This window comes from Symsagittifera roscoffensis, chromosome 2, assembly GCF_963678635.1.
Source record: "Symsagittifera roscoffensis chromosome 2, txSymRosc1.1, whole genome shotgun sequence".
NCBI lineage: Eukaryota > Metazoa > Xenacoelomorpha > Acoela > Convolutidae > Symsagittifera > Symsagittifera roscoffensis.
This window is the reverse complement of record NC_087063.1, coordinates 53,269,179-53,289,810: the sequence shown is the minus strand read 5'-3', so window position 1 is coordinate 53,289,810 and position 20,632 is coordinate 53,269,179. Positions and strand designations below refer to the sequence as shown.

The 20,632-nt window shown below is 35.4% G+C and overlaps 2 protein-coding genes across 4 annotated transcripts; both read left to right on the top strand.

Moving 5' to 3' along the window:
* Positions 1 to 1,186: 1,186 nt before the first annotated feature.
* Positions 1,187 to 17,551, top strand: LOC134839062 (lysophospholipase D GDPD1-like). 3 transcript variants are annotated; one of them, XM_063854472.1, is made up of 8 exons: positions 1,187 to 1,529; positions 1,754 to 1,855; positions 3,449 to 3,612; positions 6,721 to 6,846; positions 7,053 to 7,195; positions 10,523 to 10,828; positions 11,432 to 11,451; positions 17,265 to 17,551. In XM_063854472.1, exons 1-8 carry the CDS (start codon positions 1,301 to 1,303, stop codon positions 17,363 to 17,365), a joined length of 1,191 nt encoding a protein of 396 aa, XP_063710542.1. In that variant the 5' UTR covers positions 1,187 to 1,300; the 3' UTR covers positions 17,366 to 17,551. The 3 variants fall into 3 exon arrangements, 2 of the variants coding, with proteins under 2 accessions (XP_063710542.1, XP_063710541.1); XR_010162366.1 differs by lacking the exon at positions 11,432 to 11,451 and having other exon boundaries at positions 10,523 to 11,033; positions 17,265 to 17,371; XM_063854471.1 differs by lacking the exon at positions 11,432 to 11,451 and having other exon boundaries at positions 17,265 to 17,550.
* A 423-nt stretch (positions 17,552 to 17,974) lies between these two features.
* LOC134839790 (uncharacterized) lies at positions 17,975 to 18,908 on the top strand. Its single transcript, XM_063855412.1, has 2 exons — positions 17,975 to 18,325; positions 18,561 to 18,908. Exons 1-2 carry the CDS (start codon positions 18,075 to 18,077, stop codon positions 18,799 to 18,801), a joined length of 492 nt encoding a protein of 163 aa, XP_063711482.1. The 5' UTR covers positions 17,975 to 18,074; the 3' UTR covers positions 18,802 to 18,908.
* Positions 18,909 to 20,632: the final 1,724 nt, after the last annotated feature.

The window sequence follows — 20,632 nt, the reverse complement described above, 5'->3', positions numbered from 1 at the left end:
TTTTTGAGATCAAATGAAATCTTTTGCTAGAAGGAAGTCAAATTACGCTCTCGATAACTTGGAAAAGCGCTAATAACTTTCGAAGGTGTTTTTTAATTTCTCAGCTGTATAAAAAGTTTGTCTATTGACCTATTTTTTCTATTTGGGTTAGTTTTATGGAAAAAAAATCGCCAGTCGTGAAAGCTTCTTGAATTGGAAAGAACTGTAATAGTTTTTGTCCCCGAAATTCGAGAGCTGAAAATTGTTCTAGAAGTAATATTGAAATATTACCATATTCCGAGAGTCCATTTCAACTTTTTCAACTGTCTGTAGTTAGTAGATACTTAACTGAGAAGTGAGAAGTAACTCTGACGGTATATTAAATACAGTTCCTACGGAATTGATTGTGGTATCATAAAAAAAATGTTGTTTTGATTCCTAATTATGAGAGAATAATTTCAAAAATATCTCCTGGTATTGAGAATAACTCGTGTAGCTTTTTTGATGTTCAGACTAGTTAGCCAATTGTGACGAGGGGAGAGGGTGGGCGAATATCTGGTTTTACAATCTGATTCAATCTGATTATACAATTGTTCTTACTTCACTCAAGCTGTTACCAGATTCTTGGATCTAATTTAAATGCCCTCTAATTATGTTAGACAGTTCCGTGAGAACAAAAAAAGTTGGCTGTGGCGTTTGTTTGGTTTTTATGTGAATCACTCTATAGTTGTCTTGATTTTCTGATTCTGAATGTTCTCGAAAAATTTTATCGATATTCAAAAACATCACTGGTTTGATCACTCATTTAAAGATCACCTGAATGTTTTTATAATACGCTTCTTTAGAAAATCTAAAACATTGTGGACTAGAATTATCGAAGCAAATAAAGCCACGTTCCATGAGCATTTCGATAGGTCAATTTAGAGAGCTGGTATATACCTCCACAGCCATATTTCAGGCAAATTGAGCTGATAGGATTGAAGGTCAGTTTCCAGACAGTCGATTTTTCATAATAAGGCGCTCGGGTTTATTAGGGATCAAAAAGGCGTTAATTTGGGATTGAAAAACTTTCGTGTCAATTTTCTTTTTTGGAGTGTTTTTCTTTCTCGGCAGATAGAAGAAAGTGGACTTAAATTTCGAAGATCGTGAATGTTCATTTGAATCGGCTTATGTGCAATGATGATGTGCAATTTTCAATTTCAGTTTATTGAATTGGATCTATTGAGCCGCAGCAAATGTTGTGTCGAATACGGTGACATCAGTTGACACTTAGTATAAGTATTAATCACAACAAGAACAACGCAGTCAACAAAGTAGAAACATGGTATCACTAGCAGTTGAGGTCACGCTCGGAGTATTCTGTGCTTACTTTCTGGTGTCCACAATTGTCTACTTCTTCCCTGCCATTCTCCACAAGAGGAAGAGGAGTGGTGCTCTAGGGAGGAAAGGTATGACTATTGCACACAGAGGGGGCAGTTGTGAGTTCCTGGAAAACACAATGACTGCCTTCAGGAATGCGGTCAAAGTGGGAGCAGATGTCATCGAATTAGGTATACATATTTTCCTGTTGACCCTTATTTCCTGAGCAGAAAAGATTTGGATAAAGAAAGCGCTCTTGATGATATGATATGGCTTTTAGAAACCGTCGGTTTGAGGTGAAACGTTTAATTCAGTAAAGATGTTTGTTGGTTTTTACTCATAAAACAGCAGAGATAACTGAGCCAATGGAGCTAAGAAGATATTTTTATTGGTTTTTATCACTAATGTTAAACAGATGTGCAACTGACCAAGGATAAGAAAGTGGTGGTTTGTCACGACAACAACCTAGAGCGGCTCACGGGAGAGAAGAAACTCATCAACCAGACATGTTACAGTGGTATGCAAATTAACTGTTTCGAAACCCGATTGAAAGTAGAAAATGAAGTTTCTTCACGAAGAACTAAAACGGTTGCTTGCTTGTTATGTTCAATTAATTTTTACCCTTGCGATAGCAAGGGTATTGCAATCGGGCCCTGGACTTTTTCCCGTAAATAGCTTTAGGTACAGGACTTATCTCCTGCATCCTGGACTCATTCATTCACTAGGCTTTTCTGTTGTAACAGAGATATTTTGAGCATGTTAGCATTTCAAATAAATGATCTATTCGAAATTACTTTTTTTCTATGATGATTATAATTTTACCAACTCGGTTTGATAAAATTTAATTTTTGTTTTTCTTTTTCTTTTTTCTCGGTTTATTGGGTTTCGGCATATTTTACATCGGCTCAGTGGACACATATTGTATCGTTTGATGAACGAAAAGTTTTTTGTGCGTGGGTGTGTGCGTTGTGAGGGGGATGAGCATAACAATTTTTTATAGTTTTGAATTTTTTCCGATTTTTTTTCGGTTTTAAGGGTTTCTGCTCAGAATTTTTTTTTTACCCCCTGTTAAGTTTTCCGATGGTAGACTTTCACATTCTATTGTAATATATTCTTTTTATTTTTTGGTTTCCAGAGTAGATCTAGTTTTATCGACTATTCTTAGTTTTTTTTAATTAATTTTTTCTACTTTTTTGAAGTTGTTTCGACCATTTTTCGAGTCAGGGGCGGACGCCCCCTCAGCGATTCGACCCCTGCCGACCGACCCAAAGAGTCCTCTTTTAAAACGGACCCTAAAATATTTCTAAAGGCGCCTATGGCGCCAATTCATACTAATTTTGAAGGGGAGCGCGCGCCGATAAAACGCGATTTTTTGGTGCACATTTTCCAAAAAGTGCCTAACAACGCCTTTTTGGCCTATTTTTTTGAAATGTTGCCTGCGGCGCCAAAACAGGGACTTTTTAGTGCTTTGGGAGAGTTCGGAAAATCAGTTTGGTTGACCTAAAATAAAAAAAATCTGCCCCCCCCCCCCCCCCCCCTCGAGAAAATCCTAGATCCTCCCCTGTTTCGAGTATTGCATTTTTTCGATTATTGCATATAAGTGGTGCGAAGCTCAGCTTCACCTCAGTGTAGAAATATTTTTTGAGAGACATGATAATTCCTGCAAATAGTTCATAATAATTGGTGCAGATAAATAACTGAGCCGCTAAAACAAGTAAATTGAGAATTTTTTAGTATGTTCTTTGAGGCACTATTACGCTAGCGAGCAGCGTGTGTTCACATTACGCTAGTGCTCATTAAAAGTGTTCTATTGTGTGCTTTTTTGCTATAATCATGATCTGTAGCATTGGAAATTCCAAAGCATCTGTTCTCGGCTTTATTTGGGGCTAGTGTTTGTAATTGACAAAGCGTCCGTGGCCGAGTGGTTACTGTGTGAGAATCATAATTTTTAGATCGCAGGTTCGAGTCCGAGACGTCAGCGAATTTTTACTAGTTCGAGGCTTATTATTACTTTTTCTTATTGCACTTTTAAGAACTCCTGAAGAGCTTCTGTTTGTCGTGTTCTCGCTAGTGTTTGCGAAGCTTTGCCTCTGTGTAAGAATTTGTTTAGATCTGCCCAAAATAACGAGTCCACAGATGATGATATTCCCGCAAGAGTGTGTTGTGGATCATCATGACCGACAGATTCCTCTTTTGGAAGAGGTGTTCGAGGAGTTCCCGCACACCACCATTAATCTAGACGTGAAAGAACAAGATGCCAGTCTAAGGACCCAGGTTAGGACAACAATTCGAAAAGTGATAGACAGCTGCTAGTTTTAAAACGACGGCCATACTTTCTTTTAAGCGGTTCAAACACTATTTGTTCTAATATAAACTTCTTTTTTTTAAAAAAAAATAGTTGTTTGCTTTGTTTTGCAGCATTGTGGCGGGTTACTATGTTAGGTATTTGGATTGCAACATTGTTCATCCATGTTGGTTTTCTCGTGAAACAGATTTTTTACTTCTGATTTTACTCATAAAAGGTTTTTGTTGTTCGTTAGTTTTTGGTGAAAGTCGAATCGGGTCCCATCTATCTATCTATCTATCTATCTATATCTCTATCTATCTATATCTATCTATACTATATTTAAATGCGAGTGACAGCTATCTCCCATGTTTAAGCATGATAATTTTGCATGTTTAACGAAAGAATTTTTTCTTGTTTAAGCGATATCATATATTGCAATGCTTAAGAAAATTTTTCAATTAGTTTTCCGCAAGGTCATTATTTATCAGTAATTTTTTTGCGAGACCAAATTAAGGCTGTCTGTCTGTATACCTGCTGTGTTATCTATCTATCTATCTATCTATCTATCTATCTATATCTATCTATATATCTATCTATACTATATGTAAATGCGAGTGACAGCTATCTCCCATGTTTAGCATGATAATTTTGCATGTTTAATAAAAGAGTTTTTCCATGTTTAAGCTATATCATATATTGCAATGCTTAAGAAAATTTTTCAATTAGTTTTCCGCAAGGTCATTATTTATCAATAGTTTTTTGCGAGGCCAAATTAAGGCTGTCTGTCTGTATACCTGCTGTGTTATCTATCTATCTATCTATCTATCTATCTATCTATCTATCTATCTATATCTATCTATATATCTATCTATACTATATGTAAATGCGAGTGACAGCTATCTCCCATGTTTAAGCATGATAATTTTGCATGTTTAACGAAAGAGTTTTTCAATGTTTAAGCTATATCATATTTTGCAATGCTTAGAAAATTTTTCAATTAGTTTTCTGCAAGGTCGCTAATTATCAGTAATTTTTTTGCGAGGCCAAATTAAGGCTGTCTGTCTGTTTACCTACTTTGTTAATTAATTTGATTGTCTGTCTACCCGTCTGATAGTTTTTTAATTTCATCTATCTATTATATATTTATATATAGGCTTCACTATCTCGCCATGCTTAGGCTTTTTCGACCTGTTATTTTTGCATGTTTCACAAAAAAAATTTTTCACGTTTAAGCTATATCGTACATTGCTATGGTTAAAGTTTTTTTTCGATTTTCTTGTTTAAATTTAGTGTTAATTTCATCAAATTTGAAATTAGCCTCCTAATAGTGGGTTGTTGTCAGAGTTTTCCCAGGTTTTGCGATTCTGACCTCCATAAATGAATAACCAAATCCTTTTAGTGTACGAGATAGGCAATTTTACGAGATTCTTCAAAAAAGTTTCTAGAAAAATTAATTTAAAAAAATTTCTCTGTTTGAACTTCTCACCCTGTAGTTGGGTGCTGCCAATATACTCTCAAGGGTTGCGAATCTTGCCTCCAAATCTCACTTCTCAAATCGTTGTAGTTTTCGAGATATGACGTTTTTTATGATTTCAAAAACTTATACTTTAAAAAATTCCAAAACGTTGAAGATCTCATTCCTGTTGTGGGATATTGTGAGATTACTCTTAGGGGTTGCGAATCTTGCCTCTGATTATGGCTGCTCGAATCCTTGTAGTTTTCGAGATATGTCGTTTTTTAGGATTTTTTCAAAATTTTTCAGAAAAATTAGATATAAAAAATTTCACAGAATTTCATTTTCGCATCGCTGTGGTGAGGCTCTGTCAAGGTACTCTCAGGACTCAGGAGTTGCGAATTTTGCCTCCAAATATGACTGCTCAAATCCTTGTAGTTTTCGAGATACGACGTTTTTTATGATTTTCTCCGGAATTTTCAAAAAACTTAGATATTAAAAAGTTCCAAAACGTTGAAGATCTCAATCCTGTTATTGGAATCTCATTATTGGAATCTCTTCGAGATATGACGTTTTTTGGAATTTCTCAAAATTTTTCAGAGAACTTAGATATAAAAAATTTCACAAAAATTGAAATTACCATCTATGTAGTGAGGCGTTGTCAGGGTACTCTCAGGAGTTGCAAGTTTTGCCTCCAAGTATGGCTGCTCAAACGCTTACAGTTTTCCCGATATGACGTTTTTTGTGATTTTCAAAAAAATTTCATGAAAATTAAATTAATTTTTTTCTCAAAGTTTGAAATTCATAACCTGTAGTTGGAAGCAGTCAGTTATCCCACGGGTTGCAAAATCGGCCTCCAAATAAGATTGGTATCTTCTTTTTAGTTTAAGAGATAAGACGATTTTTCAGATTTTTTTTTGGAAATTTTCAGAAAACTCAAATTACAAAAACTAATTCACTAAAGTGAAATTCCCAACCCTGTAGTTGTGTGCTGTTAGAGTACTTTCAAAGATTGCGATTATTGCCATCAAATAAGACTGCTGAAATCTTGGTAGTTTTCGAGATGTGAAATTTTTTCTGGTTCTCAAAAAATACCTTTTTTTTTTTTAGAAAACTTGGAAGTTTCTCAAAATTTGAATTTCCCAACGTTGTAGTTGGGTACTATAAGAGTACTCTCAAAAAAAGCAAATCTTGCTTCCAAATGCGACTGCTCAATTGCCTTTTCCAAGATGTGACGTTTCTTAGTTCATTTTAAATTTTTCAAAGAACTTATAAAAAAAACTTGACAAAATATTATGAACCTTGTAATTGGGTGCTGTCAGAGTACACTCGAAGAATGCAGATCTTTTTCCAATGCATGCGGTTTTTTATGAGTACCGGAGGCGCGTTACACGCTAGTTTATAAGTAATTAGTGTTTTGATCTCGCTTTTTGAACATTTTATTGAATCTACCAATCCAAATGAGTTATCATTGAATAAAAATTCAATATGAACATTGTAGTCTACCAGAAAGTCAAACAACAAGTCTTAATTGAAACTGAGTTCCAATTTTCGTTTCATTGTGATAGTTTGAACAAATTATGAGGATGAGGTAATTTTTTAAAATGAAAAGTAGGGAAAAATGCATTATTACTCTATTCAGGTGGAGTTTCTGATTCGCAAGTTTGGCCGTGAGAACTTGACAGTGTGGGGCAGTTGGCATGACTCAGTGTGCAAACAGCTGTTCAAACTCAATCCCAACATACCTCTCATCATGTCCATGCGCAAGGCTAGAACACGTCGTCTTTTTACTTTTGATATTTGACTGCGGTTTTTAAAAAATTACAACTTGATAGCAGCGAACTTCCTAAATTACGACCTGATTATTTAGAAAGATTATATATCATTTATTTGAATTAGTTGAAGTTATTAGTTGCAGTATTTGAATTAGTTCTAAGTCAACTGCTTTTAAAAATCTCTCTTCTATTTTTTCAGATAGTGATACACGCGTTCATCTTCTGGACGGGTCTGTTGCCATTCATTCCGATCAAGGAGACCTTCTATGAGCCTCCTGCGTGCAAGGCCATGTTTGCCAATCAAGACACCACACTCACTCGCAAATTGGTCATCTACTTTGTGTAAGTCCCATAGCTTTAAAATAACAGTCGAGGTGTTGATGTAACAAGTGCAATTTTTAGTGTTAGTGATCGATCACAATCAGGCCGTGTGTATGGGTTGTCTCGTCTTTGTTATAAGAAGTTTCCACATTTCCAATTAATATGCGTCCATTTATTTTATCTCTCGAAACTAGTTTTCTAAATTCACATTCTGAGAACAGAACAAAGTTCGCTAGTCAATAACTAAGTGACATTCATGGTTCATTACCCTTGCGATAAGCAAGGGTATTGCTTTAGGGTACTAAACTTTTTTCTCGTAACATTCGTCTACTGGGCCTTTCTGTTGTAATAACCAAGTTATTAGCTGGTTAGCATTCCAAATATCCGGCCTAATCGAAATTTGATTTGATTGTAATTTCACCGACACTCGATTGTTTAAATTTCATATTTTTTTCAATTTGTTTTTTTTTCCTGCCTAATAGGCTTCAGCTTATTTTATATCGACTTAGTGACCTCTTGTTGCGTCCTTTAGTGACCAAAAGGTTTTTTGCGCACTTGTGTGTGTTTTGAGGGGAAGGAAGACTTAAACTAGTGGAGATGTTTTTAGGTTTTTAGGTTTTATATTTTTTCAACATGACCGGTTTCTGCTCAGGTGTTTTCGGCTTTGTTAACGCTTACGTATTATAAATTGATCAACCATCTGGCGTAGAGGTAACGCAACTGCTTGCGACGGGAAAAGGTTTTGGTTTCTAATCCGGCCGGGACCTGTTTGTTTTACAAATATAGTTTTTATGCTCCATTCCAGTTAAATTTAAGACTTACTTTTTTTGCAAACTGAAAGTTTTCGGCTAGTGTTGGATATTGTCTGTGTCCTAATTTTTAACTCTTTAGTTCCACAGAGAAGGCTTTCTTACACTTGCGAAGCGAGTGTATTAGTACGAACCTTATTTTTTTTCCAGTCTAAGTCGCAAATATTTACAGTTTTTTTTATGGCATGTGCCTTGACATTCGCATAGTAATAAGTTAACCCAGTTGATGCATTTTTAATTCATCAAATGAACTGAAGAAGATTTGTTTGAAACAACATTACAATAATGAAAACACGGTTTCAGAAATTTTCTAACTCAAAATATCTCGCAATTGTTTGAAATGCATAATTAATGCATAATGTAGCTTTATACTCTGCGGTTTGTTACATGGAAAGTTAGTGTGGGTGCCTTCAGATTTTTAGATTGCAATTTCCTAATTGCAAAATTGAGTCTATTTGTAATTGGTGCTGAATCGCATTGGCAATTTGTTAGCATATGTAGCTGCTTCATTCGTGACTGGTGATTGTCGGTCGTTAAACTTGCCTGACTGAGTGGATAGTGCGTAAGAATCAAAATCTTTTGATTGCAGTAGGTTTCAGATTCGAATCCTACACGTAGCCGAGTTTTCGCTAGTTCGAGGCTTATTTTTATTTTTTATTTGACTTGATAGAGCTGTTTTTTGGTCGTGTTCTTGCAAGTGTGTGCGAAGCGCAGCATTGCCTCTGTATTTGAAATTTCGTCTTCTTTCTATCATTCTGAAATTTCATTGTAGAGTTTCTAATGGTGCAAGTAATTTTGTTCCGGATATTTTGCACTTTTACTGCAATTCTAATAAACGAAAACGATTTTTTAAAGGTTTTGTTTCAATTTTTTATACAATTGTCCATTTGATTTTTATACAAGCTTTTTTCCAAACTGAGTCGCAAATAGCAGTCTTGATTTTGAATGTGTTCTACTAATGCAGTATATGCATGAAATCAATAACCAGCTAATAAGTACAGCCAATGCTATGGATATTAACAGACTATTATTTTACAAATAGCACTTTAGCTTCAAGGTATCATGGATTTGTAGCGTAGAGGTAGGGAAGGAGACCAGCAACAAGGAGACAGTAAAAGGAGACAGGGAAGGAGACAGTAAAAGGGTTCGAACCTGGGCAGGTTCGGAAGTTTTATTGAACTTTTTCGTATACTAATTATAATGCGTCGAATAGAAATTGATGCATGTTAGTTGATAAGTTATTTTTTCATTTTGACTGGTACTGCTAATGCGTCATAATTGGCTTGCGTCATTTAGCAATTATGTAGCGTTATCGGTCATATTTTCGCGTGTGCATGCAAAGTGCAACTTCGCCTCTGTGTAATCATTTTCTTTCGTTTTTGATTAGTAAAACGTGCGAAGATCAGTTTCGCCTCTGTGTATATTTTGAGAGTTCAACTATTCTTTTTCACAGCTCATTTTACCTGTACCTGCTTATACAGGGCCGGTTTTGTTCCGAACACAAATTGGGGAGGAAATTTGTCTTCGGTGTGTTTTGTTACCTCTTTGCGTTTTGTTTCCACACAAAATCAGATGATCATCGAAATGAGTCGAGTGATATGTGCTTTTAAAGCCTTTTCAGACATTAAATATATTTTCAAAGAGTTTGCATTTTTTATTTTTTTTTTCATTTCAGACGAATAAAGCAAGCGTGGACCACAAAAACAACACAATTTGATAATAAAAAATGTTTTTTCTTGCACTTGCGAAGCAAAGTGTATTAATAATAACTTTCTTTTTTCACGATCTAATTCGCCAATAAAAGTGACACGTTTTGAATCGGTAGGCTTCGGCAGCTGTATAATGTCATATGCGCTTTGAAATTTGATTAGTAAACAGTTAACACAGCTGATGCATTTTTAAGTCATCAAATGAACCGAAAAAAGTTATTTGTTTTAAACAACATTACAATAATGAAAACACGATTTCAGAAATTTTCTACCTCAATATATCTCGCAATTGTTTGAAATGCATAATTAATGCATAATGTAGCTTTATGCTCTGCGGTTTGTTACATGCAAAATTGTTGTATTTGGTGCTACGTTTGCTACATCGAAATAACAATTTATTAGCATATGTAGCTGCGTTATTGGTGGCTAGTTTTTGAGGGATATTAAGCATCCGTGGCTGAGTGGTTAGTGCGCGAGACTCAAATTTGCTAGGTCGCAGATTCGAATCCGACACGTGGCCGAGTTTTGCTAATTCGAGGCTTATTTCTAATTTTTCTTATTTTACTTGATACAGCTGCTTTTTGGTCGTGTTCTAGCAACTGTTTGCGAAGCGCAGTTTCGCCTCTGTATTTGAAATTTTGTCTTCTTTCTATCATTCTGAAGTTTCATTTCTTTAAATTATAGTCAGAACTTTCTGTGGTACTAGCACTGCCACCGACTATCCTTATTTGTATTGGGATTGTGTGATAAGACCGTGGTTTGTGATACTCGTACGTTTTATTTCATGCATCTTATATGCTCAGTTTTTTACATACTGTTTTTATTTGAAGTGACTTCATTGTTGGAAACTGGCTTCTGATCTACCACTATAAGCGACGTGGTATAGTGTGCTGGTGCTGGATAGTGAATGAACAATCACACTTCAAATGCTGCTTCGACAAGTTTGACGGAGTTATGACTGACCGCATATCTGCCCTGGTGCAATACGTGGCCAGTAGTGAAGACTTGAAGAACAAACAGCAGACAAGCATGAGCAGAAGTTGCAGTTATAGTTGTAATATGAGTAGAAAGATGTCGAGCAAGGAGGTCCTTAATGGGATCGCAGTTGGAAAAGAGGCCAAGGATAACTGCCCCAAGTCTGAATAGCTTTCATTATATAAAAAAGCATATTCTTTAACATTTTCAATCGCCTCGACCATGTTCAAAAATTCACGAGAATGTAAATAGTTGCGGATTCAATCTGAAATGGATTTCGAATGCTAACAACTGAACCCAAAAGGTCATACGAAAAAGTAAAGCTGATGAATGAATATCAAGCAAAGGTCTATTTTCCAGGATAAGGTCAGTCATATAATAGCGCGTTTTTAAATAACTGAATTTCCGTCTCAGATTCTATACTCGATTGTTGAAATTCGCCATTTTTTGCAAGTGAATGCTCAACATGCAATCATCTCCATAATAAATTTGATTTATCAAACTAAAATAGTTCAGTTTGTGTAAGGATTGCATCAATTGGTCGAGGCAAAAGAAGAATTTATCCTTGTTAGAAAACAAGTTCTAGCATTTGTGACCGAAGTGTCATAGTAGTTATTTTGCATTCGTAGTTTTATATCAATCTCTGAATTTTAAACATGATTGTCGTTTGTATCTGATCGAAATTACAGTATCATACATCTCAAATTAACTCGCATTGGTAGACTTAAATCATTTCTTACTTCTTATCATCTGTGTTGTTTTAGTTACCAAACTATACCACCAGGTGAACCTTCGGATTGATTATGGAGAAAATTCGGTCATTATAAGAAATAATATAATCCGAAGAGGCAAAAACCGTGGCCGAACATAATTTTCATGTGCGATATTGAATCTTCGGAGGAGCAACACTTGAATAATTTTGATCAATATTGCTTCTTGGTTTTGCAAGGGGGAAATGCGAGTTAACTAATTTTATTTTTATCCTTAAAGCTACTTCTACTATCATTGTGCCAATTGAAAACAATTGAACTCATCTATTTAACTGATTTCAGACTCAGAAGTTAATTAATCTATAACTGCTCATTTTGACGTCAAATTTTATTAGTTTTATTTTTCATTTCCACACGTAAACACGGTTCCCGAAAACTAATTAACCTAAAATCAAATACAGTGCTGATTTAAATAAACCGGACAGAACGCGTTAAACTTGAAATTTAAAACGCATTTTTCTCAAATTGGGATGAGTTTAGGTGAAAATTTATGAAGACAAAACGTGCTTAAAATTTTAGCAGAAATAGTATGGTGTAATTTGTTTTGCGAAATTCGGGCCCGAAGTTTTACCCCAAAAATGTGTCATTTTGGCTTTTCTTACTTAATCAAAACCTACGCCGAAAATACCCAGTCGATCACAGACATAATTATATCAAAGTGAGCCCCTTACGTAGACCAACAAACTTTAAGAAGGGTATAATCTCCAAAATATTGTAGTAGTTAATTTATTTTTGTTTGATAGACAAAAAATTTCGTTTTTACTGAATAAAATACCAATGTTTTTTTTTAAAAATAATTTTTAAACAATTTGCAATTTTTTTTGGAGAAATTACCCTTCATAAAGTTTGTTGGGCTACGTAAGAGGCTCACTTTGATATCATTAAGTCTGTGATCGACTGGGTATTTTCGGCGTAATTTTTGAGTAACTAAGAAAAGTCAAAATGACCCATTTTTGGGGTAAAACTTCGGGCCCGAATTTCGCAAAACAAATTACACCATATTAATTCTGCTAAAATTTTAAGCAAGTTTTGTATTTATAAGTTTTCACCTAAAATCAACCCAATTTGAGAAAAACGGGTTTTAAATTTCAAGTTTAACGCGTTTTGTCCGGTTAATATAAATCAGCACTGTATTTTTTGACCGATTAAACTGCTCAAGGTCCCCAATATTGCCAATAATTTGGCATTAACTATAAATTATCAGGACAAAAAAACTTGAAATTTCAAAGGCTTTTCTCAACTTGGGTTAAGTTTAGACAAAAAATGAAGAGATCACAATTTGCTCAGAATTTCACCAGAATTATTATGGTGCAAATTTTTTTTCAAAATTATAAGCTAAAGTTTTCACCCAAAATGGGTCATTTTGTCTTTTTGAAGTTAATCAATAATACCGCTGAAACTACCGGATTAATTGATGCAATAGTTGTATCAAAAGAAGTCCAAGAAGTCCTCTTACACAGTCCAACAAAGTTCTAGAAAGGTAAAAATTCCAAAAACTTGCGTAAATTGTTTGAAATTTGTTTTGAAGCAAAGATTTTGATTCTTATATTATAAACATGAGCTTTTTTAACTATCAACCAAAAGTATATTCTTATACAGATTTTTGGAGATTATACCCTTTTAGAACTTTGTTGGGCTTTGTAAGAGTCTTCTTTTGATAAAACTTTCTTATCAATTAACCCGGTGGTTTCAGCGTAATTCTTGATTATTAAATAAAAGTCAAAATTACCCATTTCTGGGTTAAATTTTTGGCTGCGAATTTCGAAAAATAAATTGCATCATATTTTAGTGAAATTATGAGCAAATTTTGTTCTTTATTTTTTGTACAGTCTTAATGCAATTTAAAAAGCCTTTCAAATTTCAAGCGTTGTTAGTTGTGTCCATTTGATTTAAATCAGCACTGTTTTGTGTATAGCGCCAACCAGTATGCGTTAAACACCGACCAGATGCCCTTAATGTATCCGTCCCTTAACGAAAGAGGGATAAAAGTTTTCTCTTTTGTGCGGGTGTTTATGCACCTCAAAGAAAAATAATCAGGGTATCAAATTAAGGGTACTTTCAGCCGTCGTTGGAAGCCTCAAAAAACCATGAAGTTTTTCTGTGTCAAGAAAAACGGGTCTGAATTTTTCCAGTTTTCAAAGGAATTCAGAGCGCAGAGGAAGAAGTTTTGCAAAGTTCAGCGATTCCGTCAGACAAACACGAGTGTAGCGTAGTGTGATTTAAATCGGGCGGTTGAGCTGGGCGTCCCGCCAATTCAGAAAGTTGAGATGTTTTTTGCAGACTCAGATTTGAAGCATTATAAGTTTTCTTAAATCTCTTTTTTTAGTGGCCTGGCCATACACTGTCAGTTTATCCCGCCTAGTTTTTAGCGTTTGAGTTACGTTTTGTTGATTTGAGTGGACGATCTTTTTATTTTTATGAGTCAGTAAACGAAGTGAAGATACTTGTTTAGGTCGGGACTTTCAACAGTGCCGAAGTACTACAGTGCTGAAAATGAAAAAGTATTCAACAGTGCAGAAAACATGATTTTTGGCATTTTTGAACATTTTATTTTTCGGCTATGTACTTAGGCACTATTGTACTAACCCTAGGGGGCGTTCAATAATGCCGAAGTACAACTGCCGAAATGGAAAAAGTGTTCAACAGTGCCGAAAAGTGATAGTTTTCGGCACTGCTGAACAGAATTTTTTCGGAACCCTTTCAGGTCTTGTAGTGTTTTGTTTTTTTTTCAAACAATAGTCTATGTAAATTGCTCACGCTCAAATTTGATTTTTCTATGTTTTAAACTTGCGACAGCAAGTTTATTGTATTCGGGAACTAGAATTTTTTTCCCGTAAACAACATTTATTACAAGAAATTGAACTTGCTTTATTATTGAACCCTTAGAACTTCGAGTTTGCTTCCTTTTGGTCTGGAGGTAATGTAGTTGCTTTTGTACCTCAAGGCCGGTGTTCGAGTCCCGGTAGGACTTTTTTTCAGTATGTATAGAATACAGAATTTTTTCCGGTAAATATTGAATCGTCGGACTTTCGTTTTTCTGCTCAAATTTTGTTGGTGTAGCTGCCACATCATGAATTTTTTTGTGCTGATAGCAATTATTATTTTAGTGGCAATTGTGGTTCCTTGTGTTTGCAGGAGGACTTGAAATTTTATAAAATAATTTTTTTCGGCTCAACTTGTGTCTGCTTAAAGATTGTCGGCTTTGTTTCCGCTTCATAAGTTTTGTTACATTGCTAAGTGAAAATTCAAATGTCTTCTTGAGCTTGTTTGCCTAGACTTCTTGCTGGAAAAAAACAGGTGTTAATGAAATGTATGGGATTGGGTTTTTAGTTACTTTTTTAGACGCTCTGGAATTGTTTTTTTTTTCTTTTTTTTTGCAAAAGTTTAAGATTATCCCAAACTACCTTACCAATTGTGAAAAAAGGGGCATTAATGGAAAGAACGCTTACCCCATTTGTGCTTGCATAATTCGCGAAACTCTTCTTCACTTTACCGCACTGTCTATAGCCTTTGAAAAAGTAGGTGGGGTTAGTTCGACCCATATTATATTTTTGGATTTTTTGTCTTCTTAAAACTACTCTCCCAATTTGAGTTTGGGATCGATGGAGATAACGGGTGGCGAGGAGCTCCACTGCCTTAGCGGTCACTCCCAGCTTTTTTTACACATAAAGTTATCTCTCTCGGAAAATTCAAATTTTCGATGTTCTGACCGTTTTACTTGAACTATTTGACTTTTCGCGATTACTTACCTCCGAGTTTTGCGGTCAAGCGAAATAGCAGGTTGTGCGAATCTCTATTGCATGAGTGGCTACGCACATTTTTTTTTAGTTTTAAAGCTATGATTCTCGGAAAAGCTTTTCTTTGTCTTTTGACCGTTTGTTTTGAAATTGATCGAAAACTATCCTTGAATTTGTTTAGGTTAAGGGTGCTTTAGGTTAAGGGTGCTCTTCTTTTTGGATTTTTCTTGTTCTGACTTTTGAAGAAAAAACGGAATTTTTATGCTTTAGGTGGTTTTTTATTCAGTCAATTTTAAACTTGTTAACAAAATGTTTTTGACGGAAATTTTTATACCATCTAAAGCATAATGTTGTCATGAGCTTCTATTCAAAAAATTGTTCACCTGAGATTATTTTTCGTAAACTTATAGGGATTTGAAAATTGCTAGCTTGGTCAATTTAAGATAACTAACGCGCGATATGTTGCGTTCTTATTACACGCATAGGCGGCGGATTAATGCTTTCCTAATGAATGAAGGCAAGTCATTTGGTCCTATTATTAGGCTACGAGACGCTACATACTTTTCTCTGGAAATTTTTTTGGCCAATTTTTTTTTTATTAATTGGCTATATCTTATAGCGCAGTCTGAACATTCAGGACTTCGCCCTGATACACGTTCTCTTGTTTTCTTTTTAATTCAATTCAATGAGTTCGTTTGCTAAAGGGTAGGGTAGGCTAACGTCTAGTTTCATAAATGGACTTTACTTTTGAGAGATTGTAGGGCAATAAAACAATTTAACCTTGACTCAGTTTTCTCACATTGTTTTTTAAAAAGTGACAACTAGAAAAGATTGAATTGACCAAACTGCAGTTCTCACTATATAGATAGTCTGAATGTTAATATAAGGTAGATATTAGAGATGTTTTGCTCACAAACTTAACCATTTTTCTTCCGCCAACCTTTTCTGTGTCTTTGGATGTTTTGAAAAACAGATAGGAAAGCGGTAAAATTATCAAAGGGCTGCTGTCAAATCAGTTGAAACTAATGCTGGACATTTGATTTTTGCTCAGCTTTTTACACTGTATCTTGTTGCTAATTGTCTGATAATTGTGCTGGCTTTCGAAGAAAGTGACGGAATATTTGTGCTCGTAGTGTTTTTGTTTCCAGACAAATTTTGACTTTTTAACTAGCCATTTTTGACGGAAAGTTTTTATATCATTAAACAGGTGTTGCTTTAATGAGCTCAAATTTTAAAAGATATATTTCAACTGTGATCAATTTTCCGCAAATTATAGGGGTTTAAAGATTGCCAATTAGGCCAGTTTGAGACAATTGACATGCGATATATTTGCAGTTTGAGACAATTAACACGCAATATATTTGCGCTATTAACGCTTAAGTGGATTTAATCCGTCTTAGAAATAGTTCCAAATTGCACTGAGGTATGCTGTTTAGTCTATTTAATACTTTGCTACATGCGAAAGATATCTTTTGTTCTTGAAAAAGCGTATGGGGGATGATTTTTAAAAATATCTGAGTTTTTTTTTGAAATTATCATTTTAGTGCCAAGACTGCATAGACCTTAAAAGGCAGTGGGAACATTCAGGGCTATGCCCTGATACGAGCAGTCTTGTTCATGTTTATGTTCAACCTTAACTGAGAACGTATGAGTTTCTCCGACTGTCAAGTTTCAGGTCATTTACAATAATTGTGATCATATAACTGAGTCCACAAAGTTCTTTTCTCTGAATTCAATTGAATTCTTAAAATCAAATTTTTGTGTTATATTTTATCAATTTAAATGGAAAGTCATAAACGCCATGGATTATCTAAGCTTTAGTTCGAGGGATGAAATCAAAGCAAGATCATACGGCATCACTAATAATTCATAATTTTAAACCAAATTGAATTTCAATTGATTGTTTATTGGTCTCCAATAGTTTCTTGCGTTACTACTTACTGATGATAACATCTGCGAGGCAGGTAACATATTTTGCCCATTTTAAAGTTTCTACTACATATACCACGAAAATTTTTCAAACTTATCTGGCTTAATGGTCAGTTTTGTGAATAACCATTGAACTGTTAGCATCATATAAGAATGTTCAGGTCTGATGTCGACAGGTCTGGAACCAAGAAATGGTGCTCTATCACTCTGCAGAGGCGATCTTCATCATCTGTTTGCTCGGCTACCGGCGATTCTGCTCTGAACGACTCGAATAATAATACTACATATAAGCTATGAGTCACGTTACTTTGCTCAGGACAGGAAGAAGCTAATCGTTATATTCTGCAATATTGGACATTTTCTATGGTTAAGTGTCGATGAGCGAAGGCTTGCTGTGACTTCATTATTATTCTGACTTTTTCAGTTCTTGTGGGTTTTTTCCTAATTTTGCTTACGCTCCAATTTGATTTTTCGCAGTTTGACTTAAGATTTTTAATAGCAAAAGTGCAATAGCAAAAGTGCTTCTGATACTGAGTCTATTCAATAAATGTCAATCGTTTTTTTTTCGGCCTCCTTGAGTTCACAGACACTTAATCCAACAGTGTGTTGGCCATGTTTATGAATATGTATAACTAATCATTAGTGAACAAATCTTTAATAAATGGTTTTAAAGCGCCGGCCACTAGTTGAGTTTCAGCCGCTCAGATGAGAAGTGAGAAACAGGACATTAATTAGTTGGTTCGGTTTATTGGTGTGTGATTTCAAAATTTATCTTGCTTTCATCGGCCCTGCTAACCTTGGTACATCTTTTCATTAGTTATACTTATGCAGCGTATCGCGTTCATTAAATTCGAGAAAAAACTTGATTTTTCAGGTTCTAATGACATTTGTTGGTGAAATGTGATTGCAAAGTTTTTAGGGATATAAATTATTATTATATTCAAATCGGCCAAAAATTTTTGTATGCGAGTATGCCGACCTACGAGGCATTGTTCGCCTTCAAAGCGTCTGGAAGACTCCTCGGAGGGGTGGCAATTCATGACGTCATCAAGAAATCAGTACTCTCCATGATGAAGGAGGGGGCCATCGTGACCCACCTTAAGAATATGGGGGAGATGAGATTGGGAGAGAAGAGATATAAGGAGAGGAGGGGGCATTTTTTCCTAGTGCAGTGTGAGATGCCGAGTCAAAAAGTTGATGACATGGCTCTGAAACTAATACGGTAAGATGTGTAAAAGGCAAGGTTTATTTTAATTGAAAATGGTAAAGTTACTTGTAGCCTTATCGGCTGGTGCTAACCAGGATTCGTAGTCATTTGAAGAAAAAATTGTGTCAGTTTGATACTTTGATAAATTCTTGATAAAGTTGAGGTTCCTGGTTTTTTAAACTCGTGAAGGCGTTTTGCTTGCTTACAGCACAAATTTCTGTCTGTAGATTTGAAGTGCTAATTTCTTTAGCGACGAAGACATACTACACCTGGTCACCTCAGAGTTAACAGACGTGGAACTGCCTAGAAAGAACTGTTCTGGATCAGTGTCACACTTGGTTTTGAACCCAGAACTGCACGACTACGACTGGAACTTCGAAGGCAACCTAATGAAACAGGTGCCTAGAGAGTTCCAGCGAATGAACCCACAGCAAACGAAGTCTTCATTGAAAGGAGCAGGAATCAACGAGATTTGGGGAAGAGGACAATAGTACTAGAAATGAATTGCAAAACTGTTCTCTTTTTTTCTGATAATGTTTATTTGTGAAGTAAATCTATCGAAAAAAGGTTTTAGTTGTTAGTACAGTCAGGAAACTATTTTAGAGGTATTAATTCACAGAAAACATGAATTTTTGCAGAAATGCATGTTATGCAAAAAGGTAATGATGTTATTATTGAAAGTGTGTGCGCCGTAGTTCATGTCAGATAAGAATTCCGCCGTTGATTTCATCAGCCAGACTAAGATCCGTTTATCTTAGTATTGGTAGTTCCATCTTCCGTGCATCATGCTCTTTTGGTCATCGATATTATGGTTCAAACGAGTATTCTCAGTGTCGACAAGAATTGTACAGGAACCAGTGTACTTGTTCTGGTGCAGTGGTCTGGGATAGAATTTTGGGTCTTGGGTTTGCAGTTGTCGGATTGGAGCGGACTGCGATTTAGGGTTTTTGCGTGGAGTCACCAGCTGTATGTTGACTTCAGTCCTGTATACAGTTGAGTTTGGTTGAATGTTGATCTGATTTTGTTGATTTTTGCTTTGTGAGCTGAAAACGTTTTAAAATTCAGAAAAAAGCATCTGAATTCCGTCTCATTATACCATTTAGTGAAGCTGTAACAAGTAAGAAAGAAAGAAAGAATAAATTTCTCCGGTCATTCATTACATAAATTTGGCAATTCATCGTTATAAGTAATTATTAAAATGAGACTCGGAGAGGATAGACAACGGGGCCATATGGCCCACAAACGCCTACCCTAGCTATGCATGCTTCTTTCACTATCAGGAAAAGATTTTTTTAAATATTTTTTAGAATTTGTTAATTCATCCATATCTTCTAAGCTACGAGCATTTGGACGGTCAAGTATTGTCATTTTAATCCGAAGCCTATATTATACCTTCGTTAGCAGGCAACCGCCGGTAAAAAAGAAAAGAAAAACATAAATTTAGATTTTTTTGAATTTTTTTCAAAATCGTAAAATTGTCCATATCTCTTAAGCTACGAGCATTTGGACGGTCAAGTATTGGCATTCTAATCAGAAGCCTATATTATACCTACGTAAGCAGGCAACCGCCAGTAAAAAAGAGAAGAAAAACAAAAATTTAAAATTAGATTTTTTTTTATTATTTTTTTAAATCGTCCATATCTCCTAAGCTAGGAGTTTCTGTAAGGTCAAATTTTAGCGTTAGAACCTCAACCTTAAGATACACAACATTAGCATGCAACTACGGGTTCAATAAAGTTCCTCTCAAAACATTTCTTTTGAAATATGAACAGCAGAAGTTCTCATGTATGGTAGATAGGTCGCTTTTCCTTGTGAACGGTTTCATCGGTTTATCGACCGTCGCGCGGGGAAAACAAATCGAAATTTTTTTTTGTGGTTCAACTGTCAAATAGAACTAGTTGAGTTGGCTTTATAATAAGAGTAAATCTAACCGAGCAAGTCGCAGCCAAATAATCGAACTGGGAAACCGATATTTCGCTAACACTATCGGTAGCCCCTAATTATAGTACTTCAGGCACACTGGGAGGGGAGGTGGGTTTGGTGTGATGCAGAATTTGATTTCTATACCTCTGGGTCTTTTGCTGTTGTATGTAGTACAGATCCTTCTGTGAGAGGTATGGTCTCTGTTGGGTCTCTAAATCTCGGTAGCTCCAGGACACTTGCTTCGGTTGTGTAGGAGGATTCGAACTGTGTCCATTCTGCGGTTTGATAACTTTTTCCTTCGTTTTGATTGGTTGATAAAAGTTGGGATATTTTGGGTGACTGTAATATCGTCGGTATGAAATATTACCGTGCAGCGATACGTGATATAGACTTGGGTCC